We start from the raw sequence: 27,526 nt of genomic DNA on the forward strand, positions 1-27,526 counted from the left end.
GCAAACCGCCTCTTGAGAACTCCTAGTAGTGATACCATGTATGACATCTGTGGTTTTCCAACTTTTGCTCAGGAATTCCTAAAAAGAATATTGAAAAAGATGTAGACTCTCTGTGTCAGCTCTCTATTTGTTACATCTCACCTCTAAATCCACATTTCTTGTTCACTCTGCTGAAAGAGAGCTGGCTGAGTCTTCTGAATATTTTTTCCTTTGTCAGCTAGCACGATGTCACTGTGTCACTGTTTGCCAGCAGAAGGCACAGGAGGCAGAGGGACCCTCTACAGGAGCACCGTGGGCTCCTTCTACCTCTGCACTTCCCCCAGCATCTGAAATACCCACCATTCGGCAACTCCCTTTCTAGTTATTGCAACACGGGCAGCTGCTCCAGGGTCAGGCTCCTGCCCTGTATACAGTCTTGCCTATGCCAAGCTCCTTCGGTAGTCAGAGATTCTCCACTACCTGATTCCTGCAGGGGAACAGCTTCTCCAGCACAAGGTCAGCTGCTGAGAGTCTAGCTTGTCGGGTACCAGGCTGCTGTAGTGCTGGGTGCTTTCAGTGTAGTGTGGGCAGGCCAGCAGCTGCCCTGCCGATCCTCCATTCTGCCTACAGCTCTCCCCACCACCCAAAAGGGTAGCTTTCCAGTAAATCCCAGCAGGCAAATCTCCAGGGCAAACTCCTATTTCCAGGACATGACAGCACGGTGGCATAGCCTTGAGCTCTCTCACGCAGTAGCCACAATCACAGCTTTTCCTTCTCAGCCCCAGAGAAAGGAAGTCAGAGTGGGGGTGAGGAAGAGGATCTTTCTAGAGCTTTCTGCTTCTGCCCTGGAGGTCATGATCAGCATCCCCGCCATGTCTATACTCACGAACACCATTCCTGCTGTCTATATTTCCTCTAATTTCTGTTCACTTCTTACTAGCAAACTCCTCCTTATCCTAACCCCATGTTATACTCTGAAATCCTTTAAACTTTCTTGGTCAAACCACTTACATGGGTTCTAAATCTGGACCTGCTGATTGATAACTTCCCCTCCCCTTGCATCATTTAAAAACTTATCAGAAATGCAAATAACTGCAAAAGGTGAATTTCCAAGTGTTTTTCTACTCTGTATACATGCTTAAAAATTTCCTGTTGAAACCTCAGACCTACATATCCCCATCATTCATAGGTGGAAAAATCAATCACATGAACTAATTTGCATCCGGTCCTCCCCAATACATCAAATCAGACTTGGGTTTTGTTTTGTTTTGTTTTCCAAAACAACAATGAACCCCCCCCCAACATTCATTTACTATCACTTGAATAAACACATTGATACATGTTGTCACGGACACCCATGTAAGTCCCTGGGTAGAAGAGGTACGAACAGACAGAAAAGCAAATAAATAGACACTGAGGGGAGGTTGCTGACTCATGGCGGGAGCCTTGCCATGTCATCTCAATGTTTTCTACCACGGCTCCTCCCCGCCCCCTTAGGGAGCTTTCTTCAAAATTAACACATCCTTAAACTATTATTTTGCTTTATGCCTGCAACTACGGACAATAAATTCCAAGGATATTTGGGAAAGGTGACAGGTGCACCATCCCAAGTGAAGTGACGGGGAAACAATCAAAAGAGAGGTGAGATGGAGGAAGAGGCCGGCCACTGACTCCTGCCATGTGCAGTTTCAGCAGCATGTGCACCAGAGGATGGGAAAATGGATTCTGCCAAACTGCCTGCCTAGTTAGTCTGTGGCCCCTGGATCCTCCTTGGGCGCCCAGGGTAGATGTGTTGAACATGAAGACAACTGTACGAGGCTAGTGAACCACTCCACCGTCAGCAAGGAAGGGGCAGGAGTGCTTTTCTCCCAAAGGAGATAAGAGATCAAGAAGGGAGGTGCAGACAACGGAAAACAGCGAAAGTGTGAGTGAAAAACTGAATCCTATTTCTCAAAAACCTCAGAAAACGGAAGCAGACAGCAATGCTAAAGGAAATGCCACAGTGCCACAGCGAACATGACTGTGACCCTCACCAGCGCTCACGTTTGGATCAGGGTCTTTCCTCCCCAGTTTGTTAGTCAAACTCTCACAAGGGTTAAATCCTTCGTTTACAGTGGCTCTGTTTCTTATTTAAAGCAGTAAGTTTTCCTTCAACCGAGTCCTTCAGTGAAATCACATGATCGGGAAAGAGGTGGGGCATCTTAAACAAAAAACAAAGGGGATGTGGGCAGCTTTTAGCATTTGGGGCATTAACCAATTTAGCATGGCTCAGCAGCTATCTTAAGTGTTATGTCAACTATTATGACATGAGCTAAAGGTGTTGAAACATGAGGATGTGTGTTTTCTGAGAGGAAGCGGGTGACAATTTGAAGGGTCGGTTTTTTAACATAGAAGAAAAAAAAGGTAAGAATTCAGAACAGATTGTCAACCAACACTAGCATGCAAAAAGGTTTATGTAATTGGGGAAAAGTCTGAGACAAAAAAAAAAAATTAAAGAAACTACCCTTTTCCTGTTACTTCAGAAATACCTGTAAGTGTCAGCATCTTAAAAGAGAAACATTAGGCAAATTAAAGTGTGCTCTACATACAGGTGTCAGGCCCTTATTTACTCATCTAGTCTCTGAAACATCATCATCCTGTGTTAGGTATGTGATGCTCGCTCTTAAGTGAGGTGTCGGTGTTTACTCCCCCATGTCAGCAATTCTATGGGACTTTACTCTCATGGATGAAACTTCTTTGGTAAAGTCTGTCCTTCATTGGATAAAGATTATCCTGACCAGACCAAAAATTATCTATCTTGATAAAAAACTCTATGTGGTGGCTGCATCATTGTGAACTGTTGGGATGAGAGAAAGAAAGAAAGAAAGAAAGAAAGAAAGAAAGAAAGAAAGAAAGAAAGAAAGAGAGAAAGAAAGAGAGAGAAAGAGAGAAAGAAAGAGAGAAAGAAAGAGAGAAAGAAAGAAAGAGAGAAAGAAAGAGAGAAAGAAAGAGAGAAAGAAAGAGAGAAAGAAAGAAAGAAAGAAAGAAAGAAAGAAAGAAAGAAAGAAAGAAAGAAAGAAAGAAAGAAAGAAAGAAAGAAAGAAAGTTCGGAAGAAAGATAGAAAAAGATTATTTTAGATCAATGCAAAAATAATGTTAACCTCAGATATACAATATCACCGCCTATACACAAAAATTTGTAGTACACCTCATGTTTCCTTAGGGTGTACCCCTACATTGTAGAAGTATAAACAGACTTCTTGCTGGATGTGTTTTAATCTGAAGGATGTGCGTGAATGACTTGCAAAATGGTCCATAAATGAATTGAGGGGCATCATGTGAAGGTAGGAAGATCAGTAAATGCACAAGCATATGTCTGCTCACCAAAATTGTCTTTGTCCCTCTACTAAGGACAATGATTGCTGAAGTGGAGCCAAGTTAATGCTGGGTGTTTAAAGTGTCTGAATTGTACAAAATCACCGATTCTGTCACACTAGTAATTAACCAAGAAAGTCCGTAATTATTCTTGTTTTCAGGGAGCGGGCAAAAATATAGAAAGGTAGACTCAAATCCAGTCAAGGAAAGATTCACAGGGAAACGAGTGACAGGGCCTGCTGTCATGTGACCCAGCCACACCTACCAGCACCCAGTACACTTACTTGAACAATGGAGTTCCACAGACAACACACTTATATATTCCAGGGTCTTTGTGATGTGTGTATTCTCCTTCAAAGGCGCTGATGAACAATAAACAGATCGTCAGAAAGTATTAACAAAGCTAGTACTACTTCCTAGAGAACACACTGGCTTAAAATACATTTTGCTAGCAAATCTTTCCAAGGGTTTTGGCCCTAAAATGAGAACAGACCAAACATATGGAAACTTGAACAATACTAATATACTTCAAATATATGTGTAATAAAATGGGCATATAACTACTCCAAACTAGTACAGGGTAAGTAAAAATTATCAAACCATCTAGTCTGTAATACTTAGAATATTTTTTTCAAATTAAAAAAAAAAAAAAGCCTGTTGTGTGATTCATAGAAAGAACACTGTTACATAAGATTTCTGCTACTCCGTGCTATGCCAGAGGGGGACCAGAAAATGTAGCAGAGTACAAGTCTTCAAGTAGAAGGAGCCTTATTTTCTGGTTTGAAAAGGAATCTTGCAGCTTTAAGGGAATATTTTTCTAAGTTAACAGTCTTAAAGGCGAGGAGGTCACTCAGCTAATACAAATCAGCTGTGCAGCCCGACAAAAAGGCTATGTGCGCCACAGCTTGTTTTTATTATCGTTTCACCCTCTTTACGAGGTCCAATTTTTTTTTTTTTTATAAACAGAATTTTTAAGAATGACCTAATCTCTGGTTGTTTGTGTGCATTAAATCATTTTGCTAGCCAGGCACACAACAGGGCGGGCAGAAGTCCCTTGCGCTGAGAATCTAGCCCACCACTGGCTCCAGTGGCCGACAAGGGCACGCACCTTGTCCGAGCTTCGACATTTAGTAAATTCAGTAAACAGTGGATTCTGTGACAGGGAAAGTGTGGTGCCTATTAACAAGGATCCCCTGTGTGGGAAAGAGCTCTTTCAGCTCATGAATGAAAACACAAAGTTACATCATTAATAAATCTGGACCAGGGGTACATTTCCATCTTCATGCCAAGCTCCGTAGTATAAATTAGACACCGAGATCATTGGACCTTGGCAAGTTACTTTTTAGCTGGAATCAGCTGAGGTGGAGTTTATTCACTAAAAACAGTCTTAGAAGTGAACAAACTCTCTCTCTTTCTTTTTTTTTCCCCCTTCCAGGATGTAGGGCGAACTTCCAAGGACCAAAGCCATGTGAGGGCAGTTATTGAAAATTTTTGACATTCCAACCACAAATGAGCCAATAAATACTTTCTCCACATGTGCTTCAAAAAGAAATTGGAGTGGGGTAGAAAGGAACTAAATTATGCTACCTTCTTTTTGCAGCCAAAACGTCTTATGCTTACAATGGCCACCTTCAAAATGCCAGCATCTTGGCACGCCTCCATGTCCCTCACAGTTTTCCTCACTGTGACGTCTTCCAAAAAAAGTACCTAAGTCGCTATTACTTCCACACATTTTGTTGTAAACTAAAAACAGACCCTTAACAAAAAGCCCTGTGACTTTATATAAGATAGCATGTTCATTGAGTGGAGGGAAGCCAAAAGAAAACCCAGCCTTAACTAAACAATTGCCTTTCCCAACCTTGCCAAAGACATCCTTTGCAAGCCTTCACCTTCGCCAGTACGTGATTTCCTTAAATTAATTAGCAAGGAAGAAGGCTCTGAGGAGGAGGGAGAGCAGCAGTTCTTGCTTGCTGGGTTTTTTAGTACAGCACACATTACCTTTCCGTGCCTTTCTCCTGAGTGACATGGTACTGTAGGGGAGTCAGCCGCTTCCTCAGTTCCTGCTGGGAAAAGACCACCTTACAGTTCTTTTTATCCCTACATGACCCTGGAAAGAGAGGATATGGGAAAGAGCCGGTTTTAGCCTGAATCCTAAATAATTGCTTTGGCTGGCCGCCACAGCACAGCCTGTATACACACCCATCAATGACCAGACCAGGCCCTAACAGACTACAAAACCTTACCTGAGCTGCAGCAGATCCCCAAGGCCAACTGATTCCCCCAGGGCAGCGACAAGGTGTCACAGCCAAGGCTTCTAGCCCATGATACTAAAAAAAATCACCGGGCATTTGTTTACAGGATGGTGGTACATCTCTTATGCCACCTGCATGCATTTGCAAGTATTTGATGACAATAGGCATGTAAAGATCCCGTCCAATAATTTTGCAGCTTGGTAGAAGAACTTGAAGCCATCACCATTCCATTGCCATCCAAGATGACTACCATCCTATTCATTGTTTTCTGGGACCCTAAAGATACTTTTTTTTTTCTTCTACATTAGGAACTGTTTCTTTCTGTGAGTTTATCAGACACTTCACCAGTTTTGATGTGCTCTTTAGAAATGCATGTTTTTCTAAAAACTATACCTTACCAGGTCAGCAAGAAATTGTCAGTAGACTTCAGGAGAAGGCATTTATGGAAATTCAAGAATTCCAGAAAGAGAGAGACAGACACAGAGACAGAGACAGACAGACAGGAGTGGGGGTCAGGGAGAAAAAACAGACAGAGAAGTGGAAGAGTGATTTTACTTCCAGGCTTACGGTGTCCTTTTGCAGTTCAGCGGGGAGGATTTCACTGACTAGGGGTATTTGGATGATGAAATGATTCTAATGTGATTAGAATCTAAATGAGTCTAATAGCAAGGGTAGTTTTTATTTCAGTGTATGCAGGCTGCAGTAAATGTTCAGACAACACCTGTTTGTATGTAGTCTTATTTTACCTGAGCAAAGGGCTGAAAAGAACCGTAACTGTAAGACTGGACAGCTGTTACTCACTGCAGTAAAATGCCTTTTCTTTGCCATCCATCACAGTGGGGAGCAAGCTTGTGGATGGCACTCGGTGCAAAGATTTCCTGCTGTGTTCTCGGTATCCGGATTATTAAATCCAACGTCTTCTGATTTAGCAGTGGAAACTACTGTTTACTTTTAAGGTACCTAACATAGAATATGAGATTACTGAAGTTAAACTTGGCTAAAATTAACTAACCAGTTGTCCTGATTGTGGGATTGAAGAAGGGCTATCAGCTTCCAGAACTGAGGCCACCTAGATAGATGGCTGCTTCGCCGCCAGAAAACAGGGAGCTGGGGAAAAAAGCAAACCAGAGCCAAACAGAAGATAACTTTGGTCAGGCCTGCAGGAGTCAGACTGACTTCTGGTAGCCTTCCTGACCCTTTGTTGGTCTAGAAAAAGACCCAGGGGCAACTGGCACCTGGGGAATGGCCCTGGGGGCCTCCCATCTCATTGAACCCCAGTTAACACCAGGCTCATCCTGGTGTGAGAAACCCTGCTTACTTCTGGCCAAGGGACAGCTAGAATGTCTCCTTGATAAATGCTCAGCTTGAATGAAGAAGGGCTTTTGCTCAATCAGTGCCCTGAGTTGGGTGAGTTTCTGCTTACCGCCCCATAGACTTCTTTAAAAATAATTTTGCTTGCATTTATTTATTTACTTACTTATTTGAAGGATATCTTTGCTAATTTTGTCAAGAAGTTCATTAATTACAAACTTAATGTGACAAATTATGGTGGTTAAAATTATTAGTTCCAAAGGGCTTGATAATTAAGATCAGAACAATTAGAATTAAGCAAATCTGTCCAAAATATTTTGAGTTAATATATGTTCATTCATACAAAAAGACCAATTGTGTTCCCAAAGTTGCGAGAGCTAAGCTACCCATCTGTATGTCATTTAGTACAAGAGAAGCAACCGCAGGTTTAAATTACATGGTATTGGATTGCAATTTCCTAACATTGGATGCTTTTCTGCTTTTTTACCTTGAGTCATTTACTAAGGAGTGTTCATAAAAAAGTAGCTTCAAGCACAGATGCTTGCAAATCACTTAGGCAAAGATGTTTCTCTCTTTTTCATTCTACCTCTTTCTCTCAAAAAAAAAAGTCTTTTCTGAAGGAAAAGAATAAGGCTGTTGGTCAGTATTGATGAACCATGTCATGTATTTGTAGAGGGGAAAAAAGGTAAAATTGAAAACATCTGTTTGAAGTAAATAATACAAACATAAAAGCTTTACTGGTGAATGGAGGGTATTGAAGAGTCCTTATTTCATAGATTAGAAATTACTTTTGATCTAAACATTCTGAAAAACAGATTGTTTTCCACTATGAGCTGTCTCATTAGCTGCGCTAGAGACCCCGTTTTAATGGTGAACTTTGAAAGGGAACCGCTGTATTCCTTTGTGAGTCCCCATCTTATTTGGAAGGGGGAAAAGCGTTCCTTCCAGCTTTCTTTGTTTGTCTTTCAAGAACCACGAAAGCAGTGTTCACACACATTTTGGAGGAATGCGCCCCATGTCACAGCCTACAAATTATTTGGGTTTTGGTGCATGTAAAGGTCATCTTCCGAATTAGCAAAATTTTTCCTACATCCTCGCTTTTCAACCTTAAATATAAATGTTGTTTCCTAACTGTACGTGAGGCTCATTCTCTGAGAGATGCTGGTGGTTGTTTAAAGTGCTCAAACTTCATACCTCTCTATTACTTGGACATGCTGTGTCCCCCAAATAATTAGGCTTTTAAAGTATGCCTAGTAACATACTAGAAACAATTGCTGCAGTTTTTCTATTAAATAACTCGGTGAGAAGTTAGTCAGATTTTAATAAATGTCTTGCCACACAGTTCAGTAATAGTAATTTACTTCTTGAACAACTGAAAGCTGCACTAAAACATTAATTCTTCTGGCATCATCAGAACTTGGCATGTGCAGAGAGGAGCTTCACCTCTGTCCCTGAGTCTTCTGCTCCCTACCAGACTGACTTTGCTAAAGTCACATGGTGCCACTGTTAATTCTGAAGACATCGTTCCATTTTGAAATTTGAGAGTAAGCCATTGGGTGTTGGGTTTCCCTTTACTATCTTCACTTAGGTACTGTAATTTTCTTATTACACAGGGTAATTTAACATTAGTATTATACGACATCTGTTCAATGACTTCTAAATTGGCTAAGAAGTATGTTAGGGAGTGAGGTCTCCCTTTCTTTAAACATACACTTTGAACGCACAAGCCAGTGTGTACACACATGCAACACAGTACATCTGAGGAAAGAATATTACCCCCCTTTGTATCTAATCAAAACCCATTCCCTACAGTGCAGTTTTCATGTGCCTCGATCACTCCAGAAGTATTTAAATACTGGGATGTTACCCAGCGTCTTTTTTCTTTATAGCATGGCATCTTCCATGTTGCTGCTACCGAAGGGAAGGATTGCACTGAAACTCCCAGCCCTTCTCCATGGAGACCAGCAAGAGCTCACTGTCTGGAGGAGGGACACACCTGTAACCCCGCACAGCAAGGCTCTGTCACCACTGCCCCCCCCCCACTTCTAAAACAGAGTTTGCATCCTGGTTCTGCCTGCTTCCAACTGTGACAGGAGACAGTTGAGTGTTGCCCGAGGGTGGCAACAATGGGGACCTAGCAGGCCCCAAGTAAAAAATCTCAGAGGGTTTGGAAGCTAAGATCCAGCTTAAACGGTACATCAGCACCCTACTGACAATTATTTTCTATAATAATTCCCTCAGAAAAGTATTCTTCTAACAAGTTGCCTTTTTAAAATGAAGAAAACAGGAAGTAAGAGAGAAAACAGTACTAAAAATTTAGTTATACCATGCACTTTTCTGGACACACAATTCTAGAAGGTGGAATCACGTCCATTTTATGGACAGAAACTGAGGTTCACAGTGTTGGTTATAACAGAACATAAGGAGATATATCAACTCAAAAATACAGTTGTTAGACCACCAACCCAATAACTATTTCTGTTAAAAAAAAAAAAAAAGGATGCTACAACTTTCTTCTCAAATTAGACAGTAAATTTCAGCTAAAAAAAAAAATCACTAACAAGTAAAGACACTAAGTGGGGGGAGGAAGCAGCAATGGTAGAGCATGCCGTTAGCCTCCTCTCCCTATGTCCAGTCCTCCAGCATGAGCTCGGTGACAAGTTCACACAAGATTCTCACCACATCTAGAAAATGCTGGAGGGACTTTCAGCTTCCTGTTAAGAAATAAATCAGGTCTGTCACCTAAATGCTTACAGTACTCCTGAATCATCCATGTTACATTTTGGGGTAAAAAAATCAAAATTAAACCAAGCCTAAAGAGCTCATAATTTTAATTTCTCTTCTAGGACCAGGGAAAGATAAGAATATTAACTATTTTCCCAAGATAATATATATGAGTTATGTGTCTTGAGTTACTAAGTTAAAACAGTAAAGTTAATGTAGGAGTATCTTCTGCTGTATTTACAGATGGCATAAAATTAATACGCTAATTCTTACTATGAACTTTAATTTTCAAGTACACATTAGTATGTCATGTTGAAAACTATTTTACTTCAGGATTAGCAGTGTTAGAATAGTGGAAGATTATAGAACTGAGTCTAGCCCACTTTTAAGATAAAATGTAAATATATATCACAAACACCAATTTTCGTTTGCTTTCTTCTTTTTTACAACTCTAGTAATTCAAACAAAATTGAGAACAAAATTGGAAGATATAAAAGGGGAAAAACTCCCTGCTTCTAGATGCATCCTCAGTTCTGACTCTTCCCTCAGAGTGAATATACACAAGGACAATGTCCCTGGGTCCATCGCATATGTCAGGGTGTCGGGGTGCAGCTTCAGGCTCTGGCTCCCCCCAAACCAGGGCTTCCCTGCTCACCTTGAGAACGCTGATTCAAGTCTATTTTTTACTTTTGTTTTGTTTCATTTTTTTGTTTGTTTGTTTTTGTTTTTTGGGGGGACGTGGTTTCTCTGTGCAGTCTTGACTGTCCTGGACTTGCTTGCTGGACCTGGCTGGCATTGAACTCACAGAGACCCTCCTGCCTCTGCCTCCCCAAATGCTGTGATCACAAGGCATGTGCCACAGAGCCCGGCTTACTTCTTACTTTTCTAAGTAATCAAAAATATGTCAGCCACTGAGTGCCAAGTACTGTGTCCACCAAACAACATCCACTCATTGCTTCCGCCATTATTTTGAGTACCTACTATATATACTGGCATTGTTCTATGTCCTCAGTGCGGAGCCGGAAACAACATCGGACCTTCTGTCTTAGAGGGCTGTCCCATCATGGCAGAGGTAACACACAGAGAACGTAATGAAAGCAAGGAAGTCTGTGACGAGGTCTGAGGAGGCAGTGGTAGGTATGTAAGACTGAAAGCAAGCATGGAGCAGGGCCAGGACCACAAGGCCAGCGAAGGACTGTAATCTCAACGGAGTAGATGGCGGGGAGGGGCTCAGTACATATTTGGGCCAAACCCTGGAGAAGGAAGAGAGGAAGCTGGCAGTACTAATGTCTCAAGAACTTTCCAGACACACAGAGGAGATGGCCAGGACAAGAGGAGAAGGCATGGTGGAATTCATACATGAGTGACGTAGACAGGTAACTTGAACGCGAGCGGGATAGACAGACAGATACAGGCAAAGGGTGAGCCTGGAAGCTAAGAAACGTGACTGTTCCATGTCGTAATCCCAACCTTTCTAGGAAGACCCCCAGGGGCCACCTTTCAGATGGTGTCTACCCGAAATGTCTCTGAGAAAGTACTCACCTGGCTGAATTCTAGAGACAGTGTCTAAGTCGCTCACTGGCTTCCTGTCCTCCTGCTTAAACCCAGACCATCACTCCCAACCTGGAGCCGTGTGTAAGGTGATGATGCTCAGTACATGGTTTTGATGATGAATGTTGTGTGAGCACAGAGGGGGAAGAAAATCCATTGGCCATTTTAAACAAGGCATTCACCCTGGGAAACACTGTCACCCCTGCTGTCACCCAAGCCGATTTAGGGTAACCCTGTACCCTGTAGGTAATGGTGGGAACACACACAAGTAAAGACAGCATAGAACTAGTACCTCAATGGAGCTTTAAAAAAAAACTTAATTTTTACATCAGACTTAGTTTAATTTCACCTGTGCTCCAGACCCTAAAACCATATAATCCAATATTCTTGAATTAAATGATGCCATGTATTTTACTGGCATGGCACAGGACGATGAAATCGAGCTCTGGTTTCTCTCCTGGCAGAATGAACAGGCAAGCTGAGAAGACATTTCAGGCCAGTTTTTACCACCCCACTCTATGCACCCTGTCAGCTTCACTCTGCCAGCCTGCTCAGAGCTAGTTCAGTTTGGGCTGCAAGACAGCATCTACCTGAGCAAATACGATATGTTGCAATTACACTCCAACATCTCCCATTGCTTCTATTTTCCTAGAAGCGTAATAAATTCTTCAAGATGCAAATTTCTGAGCTTAATATTGATTTGTTCTTTCTAGCAGCCACTTATTAAATATCTACAGAGAGTCAATACTTGAGATGAACTTTGGAGGCTCAGGACAGATCAAGGAAGGCTCCAGCCTCCTAAGGAGCACACGTACTGGTAGGAGAGGGAGGAGGTCAGCACAGACTAGCGCCTTTAGGGAAGGCTGTCTGTGTAAAGCACAGAGCTGTCTGTGTAAAGCGTGCTAACACACGGGGCGTTTGTACGCTAAACTTTTCCCATCGCGACTGACCATGCCTAGCTGCCACTGCACTACTGGGAGCACAAATATTCATAGAAATCAAATGTGCAGGGAAGGTCCAGATGGGGAGGAAAACGCCACCTGGGTAGCTGACGGATAGACGGGGTGGGAGTCAATGTGTGTAAGCCAAAGATGGAAGCATCCACTCTGCTGAGAACTGTGCAGATGGGCTATTTACAGGCGTGTCAGCTAATGTCATAAAGTTGCCACATCTCCAAACAGGAAGAAGTGTAGATTCAGGTGCAAAACAGCAAGGCTCTGGGTCCTGAGAAATAAAGTCATTTTCAAACTCAGGAGGGAAATGTGAGGATGTTTTGTTTTTCTTGTGGCCAGCTGATACAAGAGGCCAGCATCAGCTCTATCGTATCTAGAGCTGATTAACATGACTGAAAATTCTAGCGTTACAGTAAAGCCTCATTCTCAAAGCTGCATGGTTTTCTTGACAGGAGACAATGGAGGGGCCGATGCTTTCTTTCACCCGGATGCAAAAGTCATTAAAAATGTTGAATGGCCGTGGGATAGAAGCCATCTTTTACACTTGTATATTATAAAATTTTAATTGTTGAGCTCATATACAGTCATTATTTCATCAGCATCTGTTCAATTCCCCAAAGAACTAGAGACTACTTTATCAAGCCCTCAGAACGCAAAGCGAATCCTGGGAACAAGGATGTTCATGTTAACATGGACCATGAAGTTTAGGGTTAGAGAAATATTTAAAGCATGTCTTGATCCTGAAAACATTCTCTTGCTTGCCAAGCATCTGACTAAAAAAAGATTTTCTGAAGCACCGCCATCATCAAGTGACAATAGTGGAAAAGAGAGTCACTTAACTTCAATTCTATCTGATTGCATGTGAAACTTCTGACAAAGTTGAAGTTCCCTGGTTTTAATTTTTTTTTTTTTTAGCATGGGTCTTCACTTAAACATCATAGCCCATAAAGAAAAAAAAAAAATTAAAACCAGACAGGCTCATTTCAATTCTACATTTCACATGCAATCAAAAAGATGTGTGTGTGTACGCAACACACATACACACACACACACACATACAAAATATCCTCTCTATCCATCTCTCCATCCTCCATAACCCCGCTTTGGGATCACTGTCTGCTTAAGAGATAAGAGGTGCTACCTAGCCACTGAAAGGGGGCCTCTCTTAGATTACCGTGTAAGTTTCCATTTACACACAACTCTGAGTATACTTCATTGGATAGAGTACTATATAGTCTAAAAACTCATTTTTTTTTCAAGTTTCCAAAATTAACTTATGGTATACATCAAATCTGAGTCTGAATTTAAGTACAATGACGAAAACCGAGTCTTTGGCTTCCACTTGATACGGCTAACTGATTATCCCACAAGAATCTAAGATATTCGGGGGGGGAGGGAGACTACAATTTAGCATTTTTCTTTTCCACACAGAAATATCAAGGGAAGGTAGACGGCTCACGCTGACGTTTTTGTCAGCTGCTCAAGGGAGTTGCGCTTGCACACTTATTAGCCACTGTTGCATTCCCTGGACCAAAGAGTGTGTCAGTACATGAGAAAGCTGTGAAACTTTATTTACTTAGCTCTCCATCTCAATGGCTGCTGATTAAGCTTCCCCCAAAAATGTCTTGAACATGCCTCTGGCCATGCTTCTTAGATCTTAGTTTCAAATATACAGTGATGTTTGTTTAATAAGTCAGTGTGATTAAAAAAAAAAAAAAAAAAAAACGATGATGGATGATAGAGTAAAATAATTTTTTTTTTCTTTGAAACTACTCAATCCTTTACTACTTCTCAAGAGGTCCACATTCAAATCTTTTCACTGGCTCTGACATTTAATGATTTTTTTTGGATGTAAGCAGATGAGAATGCTTGATCCAGCATGGCCCAAAAAGTGTTTTATAAAACATTGACTCTTCAAAAACAAATTATAACATGCTGTTGATCTTGGAGAGCGAAAGAGGGACGTTTCCACAGTCAAGCCAGGTTAGAAAAACCTACCTGTTTTCTTGACGCTGTCCATCTCAGAAAGTGTCTTATGCTAATGTATATTTTTAAATATGACACGTTATCTGTGGTCCAGAAGAAAGTGGGAAAGGCCACTGCCAAGCCACCGTATATTCTTATCCTTTGTTCTAAAGGGTTATTTCTTTTTACTTCATGTATGTGGGTGTTTTGCCTCGATGTATATTTGAGTGCCATGTGTGCAGTGCCAGCAGAGGCCAGAGAAAGGCACTGAATCCCCTGGAACTGAGTTACAGAAGGTTGGGAGCTGCCATGAGGGTGCTAGGAATCAAACCCCAGTCCTCCGAAAGAGCAGCCAGTGTTCTTAACAACTGAGTCGGCTCTCTAGACCCCATCAATATGTGGTCACGCATAGGACATGAGCCAGGACCTGGAGACGGGACCTGGAGACGGGACCTTGCTCGTCGTACTGGCTCACTCATTAAATTCTCTCTTGAACCCTTTGCTGCACTTTACCATGCCATCTGCTACTCACTCATGTTCCCAAACCACAAGCTCATCTCCACCCTCCCGTCTCCTACTGCCACCACTTCCCACTGAGCAGAGCTACCTAGCCTTTTGACACCCCTGGACTGTGTGAAATTCCGTCCCAGGAAGCCATCCTGCTACATGGTGCAGAAAGTAGCACGATACTCCTCACCCTGCTCCTGCCTCCACACTTTATCAACCAGGGAGCGCCTATGCAAACTCATAAAAGCATCAGTAATGTAATTCCTTTCATCCTATAGTTAAGAAAACCTGTGTCCCCCCTTTTCTTTTTTTTTTTAAACCGGAATGTACCTTCTGCAAGAACAGAAATCTTGTCACTCACGACGTGGCACTGTTTCAGTGTATAAGATAATGTTACTTAGTCAGTGACACTCATTCACCCAGTTCACAAACATGCATTGAATGCCCATCATGGGACAGACACGACTCTAGTATGAACAGAGCAGTTAATTAGACAGCCACACATCTCAGCATTTTTGGTACCTTATAGTACCCAGGCACGTTCTGTAACAGGAAATGCTCTGCCTGGCCAACCTATCACCTTCTCCAGACTTTGAGGGTTGCTCCCCAGTTTCTTTCCTCCACTTTTTTCTCCTTGATAGCAAGAAACTGAGGTTCTACACAACAAGGTTTTGGAAATTTTCAGCTAATATCATACTTGAGAATTCTGTCTGATTGTAAAATAAATAGTAACAACAACCACAACAATGTTGCTGTTGTTAAGTCGGTTTACAGATGAAAAAAAACGTGGAATAAAAAGGTATAAAAGGAAACTTCTGAGGGCCAAAAGCAACTTTGTAATAGAAACAAACCAGTAAGGAATAACTTATAATTTGTTTCTTCATTAGTGCCAATAATGCAGAGAAAGGCTCTAAAACTTGAGGTTTCATTATATAAAATCACACAAGAGATATTAAAATATGAACCAAGTGTAATTATCATTCTGAGACAATATGTATTTTGGCAATAAAATAAAAACCTACAAAATTACAACCGTAGAAATATTTACAATTGCAGATTTTTCTTGGCTTGTTTAAAATTCAAATAATCCATTGATTTAAAGTAATATCCCATTCTCTGCGATCACATGGCTGAAGACAATAATCATAAATAGTGTTAAGGGACGTATTTACCATAAAAGTTAGCAAGCATGACTGTGCAAACATATAACTTATTAGTCAATTAATTACCTGATAAATACTTTTGTAACATTTTAGAATAAGTGATACAGGTATGAAATACTGAATACAATAAAGTGGGAAATTAAGGGCTTTCAAACAAATGTTAAGCTTTTCAATAAATAGTTGCTTTCAAATGCAAAGGCACAAAATGTCTACATATGCTTATCATTGTATCACTGCATCTAGTTTAAATAATTTTAAATTAAAATGTATCCTGCAAAAGCAATCATGAAAAACTTGATCTCTAAATAAAATGTTTCATTGAACCTAAAAATTGGGAAAGACTGATATTGAAAATCCATCAGATATAATCAGTACTAAGTAGCATGGAAATGTTTTGCAGTTACCTCTGGCTCATTCCAGCTAGCATGGAGGAGAGTATTCATCTAGACAGTTATCTAAATATGAAGAGGGAGATTGACTTTATACAGGAAATCGACATTAAAATATCATTTGTCGGATTGTGAGGCACTGTGTTTGTAGATGAAATGTGCTCTCAGGTCTCATTTTGAGTGTCTGATCTAGAGAAGCTGAGGTTAATATGAGAAGGCCTGGAAACTTTAAAAATTTTAAATTTTCATTTAACCATAAATTTAGTTTAGCTGGGAGTACTGTATTTTTATTCGCTAAATACAGTTCCACAGTGTGCCCAATCAGAAATAAAAACCAGACTGAAGGCTCTGCTCATTGGGCAACTGCTATATCAAAGAGTTTCTCACAGTTACCCTTTTCCTCAACAAGAACACCAAAATCCCTGGGGGGGCCAGATGCCACTCTGCAGGGGTGTCATGTCACTCACCCTAAAACTCAAGGACTTTCTCTCCCGGCAGCCCTGGAAGCTGCCTCATCCCTATTCCTATTCCTGTGACTGACATTCTTCCTACCTCCTCCGGCCTTCTGATTCTAGGCCTGAATCCTGTTTCCTCGGGGTCTCCTGGAAATGTCTGGCAATATAGTCATCCTTCTCTTCAGAGGACATGGTTGAAGACTCAGAGTGGGTACCATGACCTCACATGCACAATGATTTCCCTGCACATATACTTTATGCCTGTGGTAAGGCTTCGTTTATAAGCCAGGCACACAGATTAATAGTAATAACTAATATGAAAAAAATAATTACAGCCACACACTGCTGGGAAAGCCGTGAATGTGTGCTCTGTGTCTCTGTCCGCCCTTGTCCATATACAACTACCGTTCTACTACCCTCGGCAGAGACTGAGTGGCTTCCATGGCCTCAGACTCACTGGCCTTTACATCTGTGACCCCAGATTAACTCCCATCCTATCATTTATCTACTCTGTGGTATTCTGCTACAGAAAATGTCTCCTCAACACACAGATTGCATAAGAAGCATGCATAAGTTGCATGTGATTTGTATGCCTTCAATGGGTTGCAACTTCTGTTGCAACTTTTGTTACAATTTTTGTTGTTTATCTGTTGAGGGGAAGAGGCCATTCATTTGAGTAAATTCCTCTCTGATCTTTTTCATACTGTTACTATGAGCATATTTAGATACAGAAACACCTTATCTATGAATTTCTGCAACTTCCCGTTGCCTTGACTTCCTAGTCCTGTAGAATTTCTGGAGCTAGTAATGTTTTCTTTACAGTCATTGTTACACTTAATTCAGCAAAAAAATACTGACAGGTGTTTAAGATTTTGTTCATGTCTGTCTTAACTATTTCACTGTGTTATGTATGTGGTAATTGCTAATTTATTTGCCACTTAACAAAACTTAGTAAGTCATATGCCCAACACCTTATATTTATACATGTATGTTATTCTATGACAAATCAGCCTTGACAATACATGTATTCTCTACAAATAATTTTTAAAACTCATACCACGTATCAACTTTCCAGTATTAACTCAAGCTTTAATATATCATAATGCTACTAAATCTTTTGTTTTAAAAACATATAACTTATTAATTAACTCATTAATCAACATTTAAAATGTACTCTTTCTAGTTTCCTAAAATATTTCATTCATGCAAAAACTGATCCATGCTAAACATTCAGCATGTTTAACTAATAACATTTCAAGATTCTATAAAAATCCAAAGCACAGCAAAACAAAATGTATAATTTTCTTTAATTCCTGGGTGGTCTGCTGCAGAAAATTTAGCTGCATATAAAGCTATAAATTACTGCTAAATCAGCTATTTGGTACAAGATAAGTTAATTTATGAAAACTTGTTTTAGTTTGTAGAAAGTCTACATATGAAAGACATTTCCAAGAAATGTCCAAGCAAAGGGAGCTGGAGTCCTATTGAAAACAGAAAAGGTTTTCATTCTACATGTACTGTCTGAACATGGTATAGGTCGGGGGGGGAGTGTGGTTTGAAAATCCATATGTTCTTAACTGGATATTCCTTACACACTGTGGGGTTTCTACAATGCACCTATGTGTTCAATGCCCACCCTGCGGCACAAACCGTGCAGGCGTGTGAAGCCAGTGCCACCTACTGGAAAGCGGGCATACTGATCAGTCCACTGATTTTTGATGCTTTTGTGAACTATCTTGAAATATGTGTCCGTTTTTAAGGTTATTTCTCTCTCTCTCTCTCTCTCTCTCTCTCTCTTAAATCTCCTAGCCCATTGGTGTGTACAGCATGGACGAAGCCCTGTATCATGTGTGTATAAGTGTACACACACACACACCGTGTGTGTGTTCTTCAAAACTGTTACTACAATAAAAGCTAGGTGAAGCGAATATGTAAAAACGGTGAGCACACAAGACAGAACTGGAGACACCAATAGAGAAGCAACAGCTACTGCATCCTGAGCCATTTCATATTGGTTTCATGTCTGTCTGAGAAGAGGTTCTGAACTCTACTCACAGAGTTGTCTCTGAAGAGTTCAGAAGACCTAACAATAGAAAACTTGAAACCACTAAAAAAACTCTGTCCACAACCTGTTTTTTTTTATTTTTTCTAGAAGGTCACACTGTCTATCAAAGACCCATGGAGCTGGTCCGTATGTTAACAGGAGTTTAAAGTAGATGTAGCATCAGTTCCTACTAAGGAACTATTGTCAGTTTTAATTGAAAATAGTGCTTTTTACTTGTAGAGATGTGGTTGTGCGAATCTGCAGTAAACTGTTTGAAATGGATAAATGAAAGCACACACATACTAATTTGCTCCACAGAAGTGATTGCATGAGTAGATATCTTAATTCTCAGAGTGAGGATAAGATCTATTTATTCACTTCAAACAGTTAATATGCCAACAAACTCAAATTATTTGGGAGGAAAAGACAAAGCAATTGTAGATAATATATATAAGTTGTCATTTTCGTTATTTAACTGAAAATCATATAGTCTATAGCTAAGCCATCCACTATATTCTAAAAATACAATAAAAGGAGAATAAATTTGTGTTTTGAAAATAAATTTTGAAGCACATAATCTATAAGCTTTACTTTTAATCTTCCCATACAGAGCAATCTCAAAAGAGTCCCTACTCTTTGTTACAGTTATGACCTCATAGACATATAAACTTCTGCATGTTTATTTTCACTTAAGAGATACTTACTAACCAGACAGTGTCATGTCACAAGCCCCTGGCTCACAGAGTTCTACTCACACAGTACAGTCTGTGTATTTCAAAGCCCATTTGCAGAAAGTGTCCTTGAGAGTTCTAATTTATTCACTAGAATGCTCTGATATAACTTCTTCGCCAACAACCTAATAGTCACGGACAGGCTTGTTAAGGAGGTCCATGAAGTGACATAAACGTCACAACTGTATATTGCGCACATGATGTTAAAGTGGGACTTATCACTGTAATTAGGCCTATCTAGACAGCCACCTACCTGTAGATGACTCAAACCTACCATGATGTCTGATCTAAGCTACCACAACAACTAATTTTCTCTGGTATTAAAACTGTGTATCAAATTTTGCTGTCTGATCCCTCCTTGGATAATTCTTGATGTAGTGACCAGGGATCCTAATGTTCAAGCACCACCTCACAGTCTTTCCTGTAAATCTGGAGCATTAATTATTGAGGTTTGAGATTTAATTCACCTCAAGCCAAAAGTTAAAACTGTAGCGAAGGAGGAGGAGGAGAAGAAGAAGAAGAAGAAGAAGAAGAAGAAGAAGAAGAAGAAGAAGAAGAAGAAGAAGAAGAAGGAAAGAAAAGCAAGAAAAAAGAAGAAAGAAAGAAAGAAAAGAAAAAGAGAGAGAGAGAGAGAGAAAGAAAGAAAGAAAGAAAGAAAGAAAGAAAGAAAGAAAGAAAGAAAAAAAACAGAATTTCAAAAAGGGGCAAGTGACCTTATTTTACTTCTTCATTTTAAAGAAGAAGAGAATGAAATTGGGAGAGGTTCACAGATGTGTTCAAGGTCGCACACGCTAACGACAGAACTCTGGACAAATTTTCTTCTCCTGACCCAGAGTGCTTTGTGATACTTACAGGAAACTGTTGTAGGAAATTACCAAGAAATTCTGAGTGAGAAAAATTACCTTTAATGACAAACATGAGTGCACCATACCTCAGATGCACCTAATAAGCTCTAAGTTAAAATTATGCTTTATTAAAAAAACAAGAAGGAAAGCAAGAGCTGAAAAATGATAAATCACTTCTAGATACAGCTTTCATGCAGCCAACTCAGTTACAATCAATAGAGGACTGTTCCAATTATTATTTTTCTTTTTAGTTCTAGAGTTATTTCAGATTGAATTATTACTCAAAATCAATTACAATTCTATATTAAATTATTATTCAAAATTAATTTGTTATTCAGTATTGAATTGTTATTCAGTATTAAAAATTAGTGGGATTTAGAAATCAAAATCTTTTTGATTAACAGAGATTTCTGTTGTAATAGGTTTGGACCAAGGAACATAGATTTAAAGCAAGAAAATGAAATTTCATCTTAACTTTCTCTGTCTCCCATTTTGCCCTCTTTTTCTCTTTGTACTGAATTATAAAGGGTAGCGCTCCCATTTCAACTATACTTTTAGATTTGAAAGTTCAAATAGGTTGTATTATTGTTGCTAAATCTAACAACTTCTTCAGCATTTCTGTGTCTCTAAGAATAAAATCCCATTAGAGAAGTGGATAACAAGTTCATGACGCTTCAAACACTAACAGCCCTTGAGAGTTAGGGAAGTGAGAAATACTCTAAACAATTCATTTGCAGGTAAAATGCATCTATAGGTCCTAGGGAAGAAAGATAAAGAGCTTCGCTGGGCTTTTGTCAATATAGGATGGTGAGAATAAAAGAAAGGTGGATTTACAGAGCTTGAAGTCTGCTGTTGAACAATATATACATAAACTAAACAAACCAAACAATAGGTTGAGGGGCTGGCAAGATGGCTCAGTAGGTAAGAGCACTTGCAGCCAAGACTGACAACCTGAGTTCAGTCCCCAGGAGCTATACGGTACAAGGATGCACAGAGATGCACAGAGGCACCCACATACACACACACACACACACACACACACACACACACACACACACACATAAATAAATAAATCTATCTTTTTAAAAAAATAGATTGAGATGGTTGTTTCTCAAACAACATGTATTTGTGGTTCCTATTAAAGTAAAAATAGTTAAATTAAAAATTTTATACATATATATTTAAATGTTTTTAAAAGCCTAGTTTCATGGAAAAAATATAAATCCAAATGGATATAAATATATGGATTTTTATACTGCACCTAGTGAAAACATTCATGGTGCTTACTGTGTCAGGCAGCATCCTCATCTTTTTTATATGTTAATCTCTTTAATTGTCACAGCAACCATTTTGGGTGGAACCTAATTATTGTCTTTTTAATTTGGAAGTAAGGGAGCTGGCTAAGACAGTCACATGAGAATTAGAGCCAGACTCCATCCTGACCTGTCTGGATCTAGAATTGTTTGCTGTGCCTTATACTGGCATGGTTTGTTCCTTATCTCTGAATTGTTTTGTTATCAAAAGTTAAAGCTGTTTGATTTTCAGTTAAACAACCTGATAATGGACCACTTGACCAGCCTGTTGTGTTTTAAGGAGTATCCTGCTATTTGTCAGTTGCTTCTGTAAACAGTTAGCCTCCACTGTGACTAGAGAACCCGCCTTACAAAACTGTGTGCAATGCTTTGCCCCACAGTGGTTATTTACAGTGGGAAAACAGCCACGGACCTTAGCTCTACATTTGTAACCTGGTTGTTGCACATATCTACAGTGATGAAAAGCTACCTCATGGCAGGGAGACGGCAGTGTGCGGTTCCCCTCGTGTTCAGATACAAGATGACCGGGGAACCTTGTCGGTTCTACAGGCTGCATCTCCCTGTAGTCTACCCCATCTTTTCACATCTATTCTACTGCCATCCTCAAGACTCTCAGCTCTTTGATGACATCACACAGCCTCAAATTCATCAGCTATAGAACACGAGGTCAGCGCAGGCTAGGCAGGGGCAGGGAGTGCCAAAAGTGATGGGGGCCCTCTGTGCATTAAGCTGCATTTACTCATTAATTGTCCTATTTAAATAACATAAAAACCTACTTCTCACAAATACCTTACCTGGCCATTTGAAATCCAGGCTGCCATCTCAACCCCCATCATAGCAATGTAGGAAGAAACAGCACTGGCCCGCCTCCATACTCCAGCAGCTGAACGTATAGAATGCCAGTGGCATTTTTGGTTTAAGCACCCTAGAATACATCATTCATAGCGCTTCGTGGTGTGCCTTGATTTACCCTCCTCACCTCTTCCACTTGCCCTTGCCCTCCCTAGCTACCCACATAAACAGTCTCTATTTCCTGGCCGTACATTTTGCTTGTGCTACCTTGTATGCTACAAATAACCCCACTCCTCGTCATGGATCCAGTGTGATCTAGTTCAAGTACCATCTCCTTCGTGGAGTCCTCTTAAACTGCAGAGACCTTCCTCCCGTCTAAAACTCATTCCCCTGCAGAAAACAGCTGGGATAGTTGTGCTCTGGTTTCCTACCCTAGCCAATGCACAGGCATGTCCAGTCTAGCCTTACATCATCATATGGTTAGAGGGCCTCAGACAGCTTTATCTCTATCTCCTGCTGGTTAAGAACCCATCAGCTTAGTCTTGTCTATCATCACACCCTTGCCGCTTAAGACATGCATTTAATTCTTAGTAAATGTTTAATAGCATAGTTAAGCTCTCTACCCCATATATGAATAAGGATATAGATAATAATGGGAATATAAATAATATTGACAATCATATTCACTGAAATAAAACATTTGACCATTGTGAACTTTATAATAAAATTAAAATATTAACTTTAATCGTACAGACACAGTGAAATTTTGAACTTACATGCTTCATTGGTTTAAATAGTCAAAAATCACATTTTTAACAAATATAATGGTTCTAATTTATGAACCAGTTTGAAGTATGCTACATTAGTTCTCTTTATTTGGTTCTTGTTAGGTAGAAAATCTTTTCTTCTTAACTACAATATAAGTAACACAACTACCTTAAAGCTGCTCGTTCTAACTTTTTTCCTAAAGGAGCAGCCACATGTGGAGTAAGAAGCATGGCATTCCCTTTAACAGGATGGCTGTTTTACCTCGTGAGACTGGCAGGCTCTCGCGTGCACTGTGACTTGCTGGTGAGTATAGCGTGCAGCGGAGAGCAACAAGATACCATCAAGTGCCAGGGACAAGTATACGCAGGGCAAAGGGACTGGACAGTATTTCCAGGACTGAAAGGACTATGGAAATGAATGCGTGACGATCTGTAACCAATTTCCATCTTCCAGTTAGGGCACAAATAAGAGAGATGAGGTTTGGCAAAACCCGGTGTTGTACCACTTCCTACAGCAGAAGCACCCACTCAGCCCAGTGCCCAGCTACGGACAGGATAACAAGCAGCAACCTGAGGGCAGCCCACAGGCTCGCAGGGCCACGGGCTGGCTCTTTGTCACCAAGTGCAGCAGGTTGAATGCAGACATCACTGTGATATCTTCAGCAACAAACCTAGAGGCAAAGACAGGGGCAAAAGCTGAGTAGGAGAAAAAAAAAAAAAAAAACAACCAATTAAAACATCACAAACGTTAGGCACATTCATCGAACAACTGATGCTTTGGTCTTATCTAGGACTGAACGTAGGCACAGTACTAACAAACCACCGGAGCCTCGTTTTCAGACGGCAAGCTGACTCCCATTGTTATCATTAATTCTTGCAGGGCATCAAGGAGGCGGGCTTAATCCCCAATAAGTATGTGGGGGAAAACCGAAGCTCAATGATGCAAGGACACAAAGCAAATACAGTGTGGAAAAGAGTGAGGAAATGCTCATTTGGCAGCGGAGCCAGAATATGTACAGACTCACGCTTTGAGACAAAAAAAAACAAAACCAAAAACTGAGACTTCACAAACTGTTAAATTTGAGGAAAGCCTAGGGAGCATGAGCTTTCATTCAAATGGATGACTTATACTTTCTAAATAAAACTCTGTGAGGAGTACCCATGACCTAGCATAGAAAAAGGTAAAAAATATTTTACTAGAGTCTTTGGAAATGAACTATGTGGAAAAGCTCATGACGTTAAACTTGAGACACAAGTTCGGCTCCTAGGGTTCTTGTAAACGTCTTGGGCCCTGTTGCAATAGGTGCAGACTGACTTCAAACGAAAGTGAATACGTAGCGATTACCAGTTTCTTGTGCCTTATTTAAAACTACCATGTCAAGAAACTTTAACTGCCAAATGTCCAAAAATGGAATGAGATTAATGTCTCACTCATTTCCTCACCACCACCTCCGTTCCCCACCCCAAAATGAAAGTCTTCTCCTGGACTTCCCTGATCCCCTTGAAGAGCAAACACATAACAAACAGTAATATATTTGACCAGATCGCTCTGGAGTATATCTGACCGAAATCTGCTTGTGTTAACATGCCTGAACTCTGACTTCCCCAAACTAAACTCACTACAAAACTAAAACATGTCTGTGTTACCGACTGGAGGCAAAGGGGAGGAAGAGGGAAGTTAAGAGTCACAATGCGGGCCTGAGAGAACCGTTAGACATAAATAAACATGTCATTTTCACGAGTGACTGCAGAGCAGGGAAAGAGTGCATGCCTTTGTAGCAGACTACTGGCTAATAAAAGATCAAAGGTCTATACCTCACAACGCCATAAATAAAAATGGAGGTTTTTTTTTTTTTTTTTTTTTTTTCCATGAGACCCTTCCCCGTGAGGAATAAAGTATGTGCGGTAAATGTAATTACTTAGCAAAGCTGCGGCCTCTCTGTGCTCCCGCAGCTGACCATAAAACGTCCTCCTATTCTGTTTCATCAACCGCTGTACCAGGCGGCCTGGGCGCCTACGGATCACTGTGGCCATCTGGCTTGTGTCAGAGCCAGCACACAGGAAGAAAAGCGGTGACGTCACTCTGCAGGTCAGGCAAAGAACAAAGATGCCTTCTACAATTAAAAGCCAAGGACTGCAAATACCAGGGGCTCAACGTGACTGTGATTTAACAGTGCCCCCCTCATTGCCTTTTTCCTACTCAAATAGCCAGAGCTCCATCTAGTGGCAAGTTGGTTTTGCCCGGTTTGGGGCTTTCAACTGTTTTGTTTGGGTTTGGGTTTTTTAAGCTGACCCTGGAAGTGCTCACTAACACCAACACAGCGAAGCACCTGGCAGAATTCCTGTCAGAGCCACCTTGTCTTTTCATGCTGGAGAATAAAGGAGTACAACCTGTCATGCTGTGACCCACTTACAAATCTCACAAAGGACACGTTTCATAGGTTGGGAACCGACGTGACCCTAATTACGTTACTGCTCACAAAACGGTTAGAAAAGGCAGGCAGGTTGACGGAATGCTTGTGAGGCGTACAGTACCCTGAGACTATGTATCCGAGCCGTAGACTGAAGGGCCCTTCGTTCTTTCTAAAGAATGCTGCCTGGGCTGGATACCCTGCAAACAAAAGAACCCTGGGAAATATACACCTGCAGTGCATATAGTCAGGAGCAAGTTTTCTCCAGAGCACAGCAACATTGTGTGTGTGTGTGTGTGCTGGAGTCTGGAGGGAAGAGAGAGTGTGTGTATTTTCACACTTGCAATAAAACAAACAAGTGCTGACAACAGCTGTGAAGTCGGTGACGAATTTCGAGAAAGATGGCCATCGCTGTGAATGTGCGTAAGCTGTGGTGCCTGACTTCCTGGCAGCACCTGCAACTACTTGGATGACCTTGGACAAGTCACTTATTTTTGTCTCCTCGGCTCTAAAATAACCATTGAATAAACCACTTAGCTCAAAGTACCTCTAACAACTCCTAATATGTGGTATGTGGGGTTCAGAAAAAAGTTAGCTGCCAAATAGCTGCCATGTTTAATATCACATGAGGTTAAAAGTGTATTAAAAATTAATTTCCCAATAGTACATTCTGATCCTGGTTCCCCTGCCTCATCTCTTCCCCACCCATCCAACCCTATGCCCTCTCTCTGTCTTTCTCTCTCCATCTTAGCCCACCCTACAATCCTGCTGGAGCAACTGCTTATCATTTCCCCCAAACAACCTCCTGGTTTCCTCCTGGTCTCTCTGCTACCTCTCCCAACATCTGCTAGATCACAGTCTAGCTTTTCCAGTACAAGACCCTATACAGCACCTGGCACACTATCACCTCTCCTACCACAGTTTTCAGGACATTGGTCTGTTTTCATCCTTCCCTCTTCTAAGTTAACTCTTAAGGGCAGGGAGAGGATCTTTTCCATTTTTGTATCCCACTACCCACCACATAAGAGCCAACCATTCGTTAGCTTCCTGAACAGGAGACTCGATGTGGATAAATGACTGAGCTAGGAAGCTGGATGTCCAGGGCCCTCATTTCCGGTGTTGTCTCTGCCAGTTCCCTTGCTCACAGTGCTTAAAGGAATTAAAATCTGTTACTCGTGCATAACTGTTAGCAGTGCCCATGAAGAGATGGGATGGTGGAAGCATCTTCATTTACAACTCAAAGATAACTCAAACACCCTACAATTGTCAGAAATGTCCACTTTCCTGTTCCCCTGCTACTTCAAGATTCTAACACCCAAATCACGACTAAAGTCAGTTTGCTAGTGGTTTTGGTGTGGCTCCCACGCCCAGCCCCGGCTCCCCCTTTTCCTTTTTACCCTGAAGTTGAACAGTGCACTGCCAAAGAGAGAGCCTGCCAGGGAATCCGGAGAATTCACCAAGCTGGTAATTGGTTCCAGGCAGAGCTGACTATGCCTGTGGACTTAAAGTGTCAACCCTAAAGGTCGGATCCCTCTCCAGCAAAGACAAAGAAATGCGTATACAGCGGTGTTTTTCACAAGCTAGTAAAATGCCCTCCCCAAACTACAAAGGCCAAAGACTAATCTGAATGTTGTCAAGGACGATTTTTAAAATCCTGACACTCAGCTCTCACCACGGTCTCCAGAAAGAGAAGGTGTGCTGACAACGGGAACCAAGGAAGCAGTCTCAAGACAAAGCCCGCTTTTGACAAAATGTGCTCCACTGAGGAAAGCAGTCTTCAGGTCACTCCTTCCCCTCCTCCCCCCGCCCTCCCCTTCCGTTTCCTTCTAGAAACCGTGGGTCGGGCATCTCGAAGCCACCAATTACAATGCCTGCTACAAAGGTCTACCAAAAACACCGTGCTCATCAGCCCGGGGCTGGGCACACACTTTATGCTAAACTCTTGTTTGCGAGTGAATGGGCAGCTCCTTTAGCTGCCCCTCGAAGTCAACAGCCAGCTGGGTAGTGATGGCAGTTTGCT

At 41.1% G+C, this 27,526-nt stretch overlaps 1 protein-coding gene across 2 annotated transcripts in view; it reads right to left on the reverse strand.

The window, feature by feature from the left end:
• Msrb3 (methionine sulfoxide reductase B3) overlaps window positions 1-27,526 on the reverse strand; it is a 119,588-nt gene that overhangs the window by 69,720 nt on the left and 22,342 nt on the right. For both annotated transcript variants that reach the window (XM_021652208.2, XM_060378125.1), the window contains 3 exons: window positions 23,666-23,766; window positions 5,332-5,440; window positions 3,618-3,695 (listed from right to left, as the gene is read on the reverse strand). In XM_021652208.2, coding sequence (XP_021507883.1) covers window positions 3,618-3,695; window positions 5,332-5,440; window positions 23,666-23,766 — 288 coding nt within the window. The remainder of the gene's footprint in view (window positions 1-3,617; window positions 3,696-5,331; window positions 5,441-23,665; window positions 23,767-27,526) is intronic.

Source organism: Meriones unguiculatus, chromosome 2 (assembly GCF_030254825.1).
Source record: "Meriones unguiculatus strain TT.TT164.6M chromosome 2, Bangor_MerUng_6.1, whole genome shotgun sequence".
Taxonomy (NCBI): Eukaryota; Metazoa; Chordata; class Mammalia; order Rodentia; family Muridae; genus Meriones; species Meriones unguiculatus.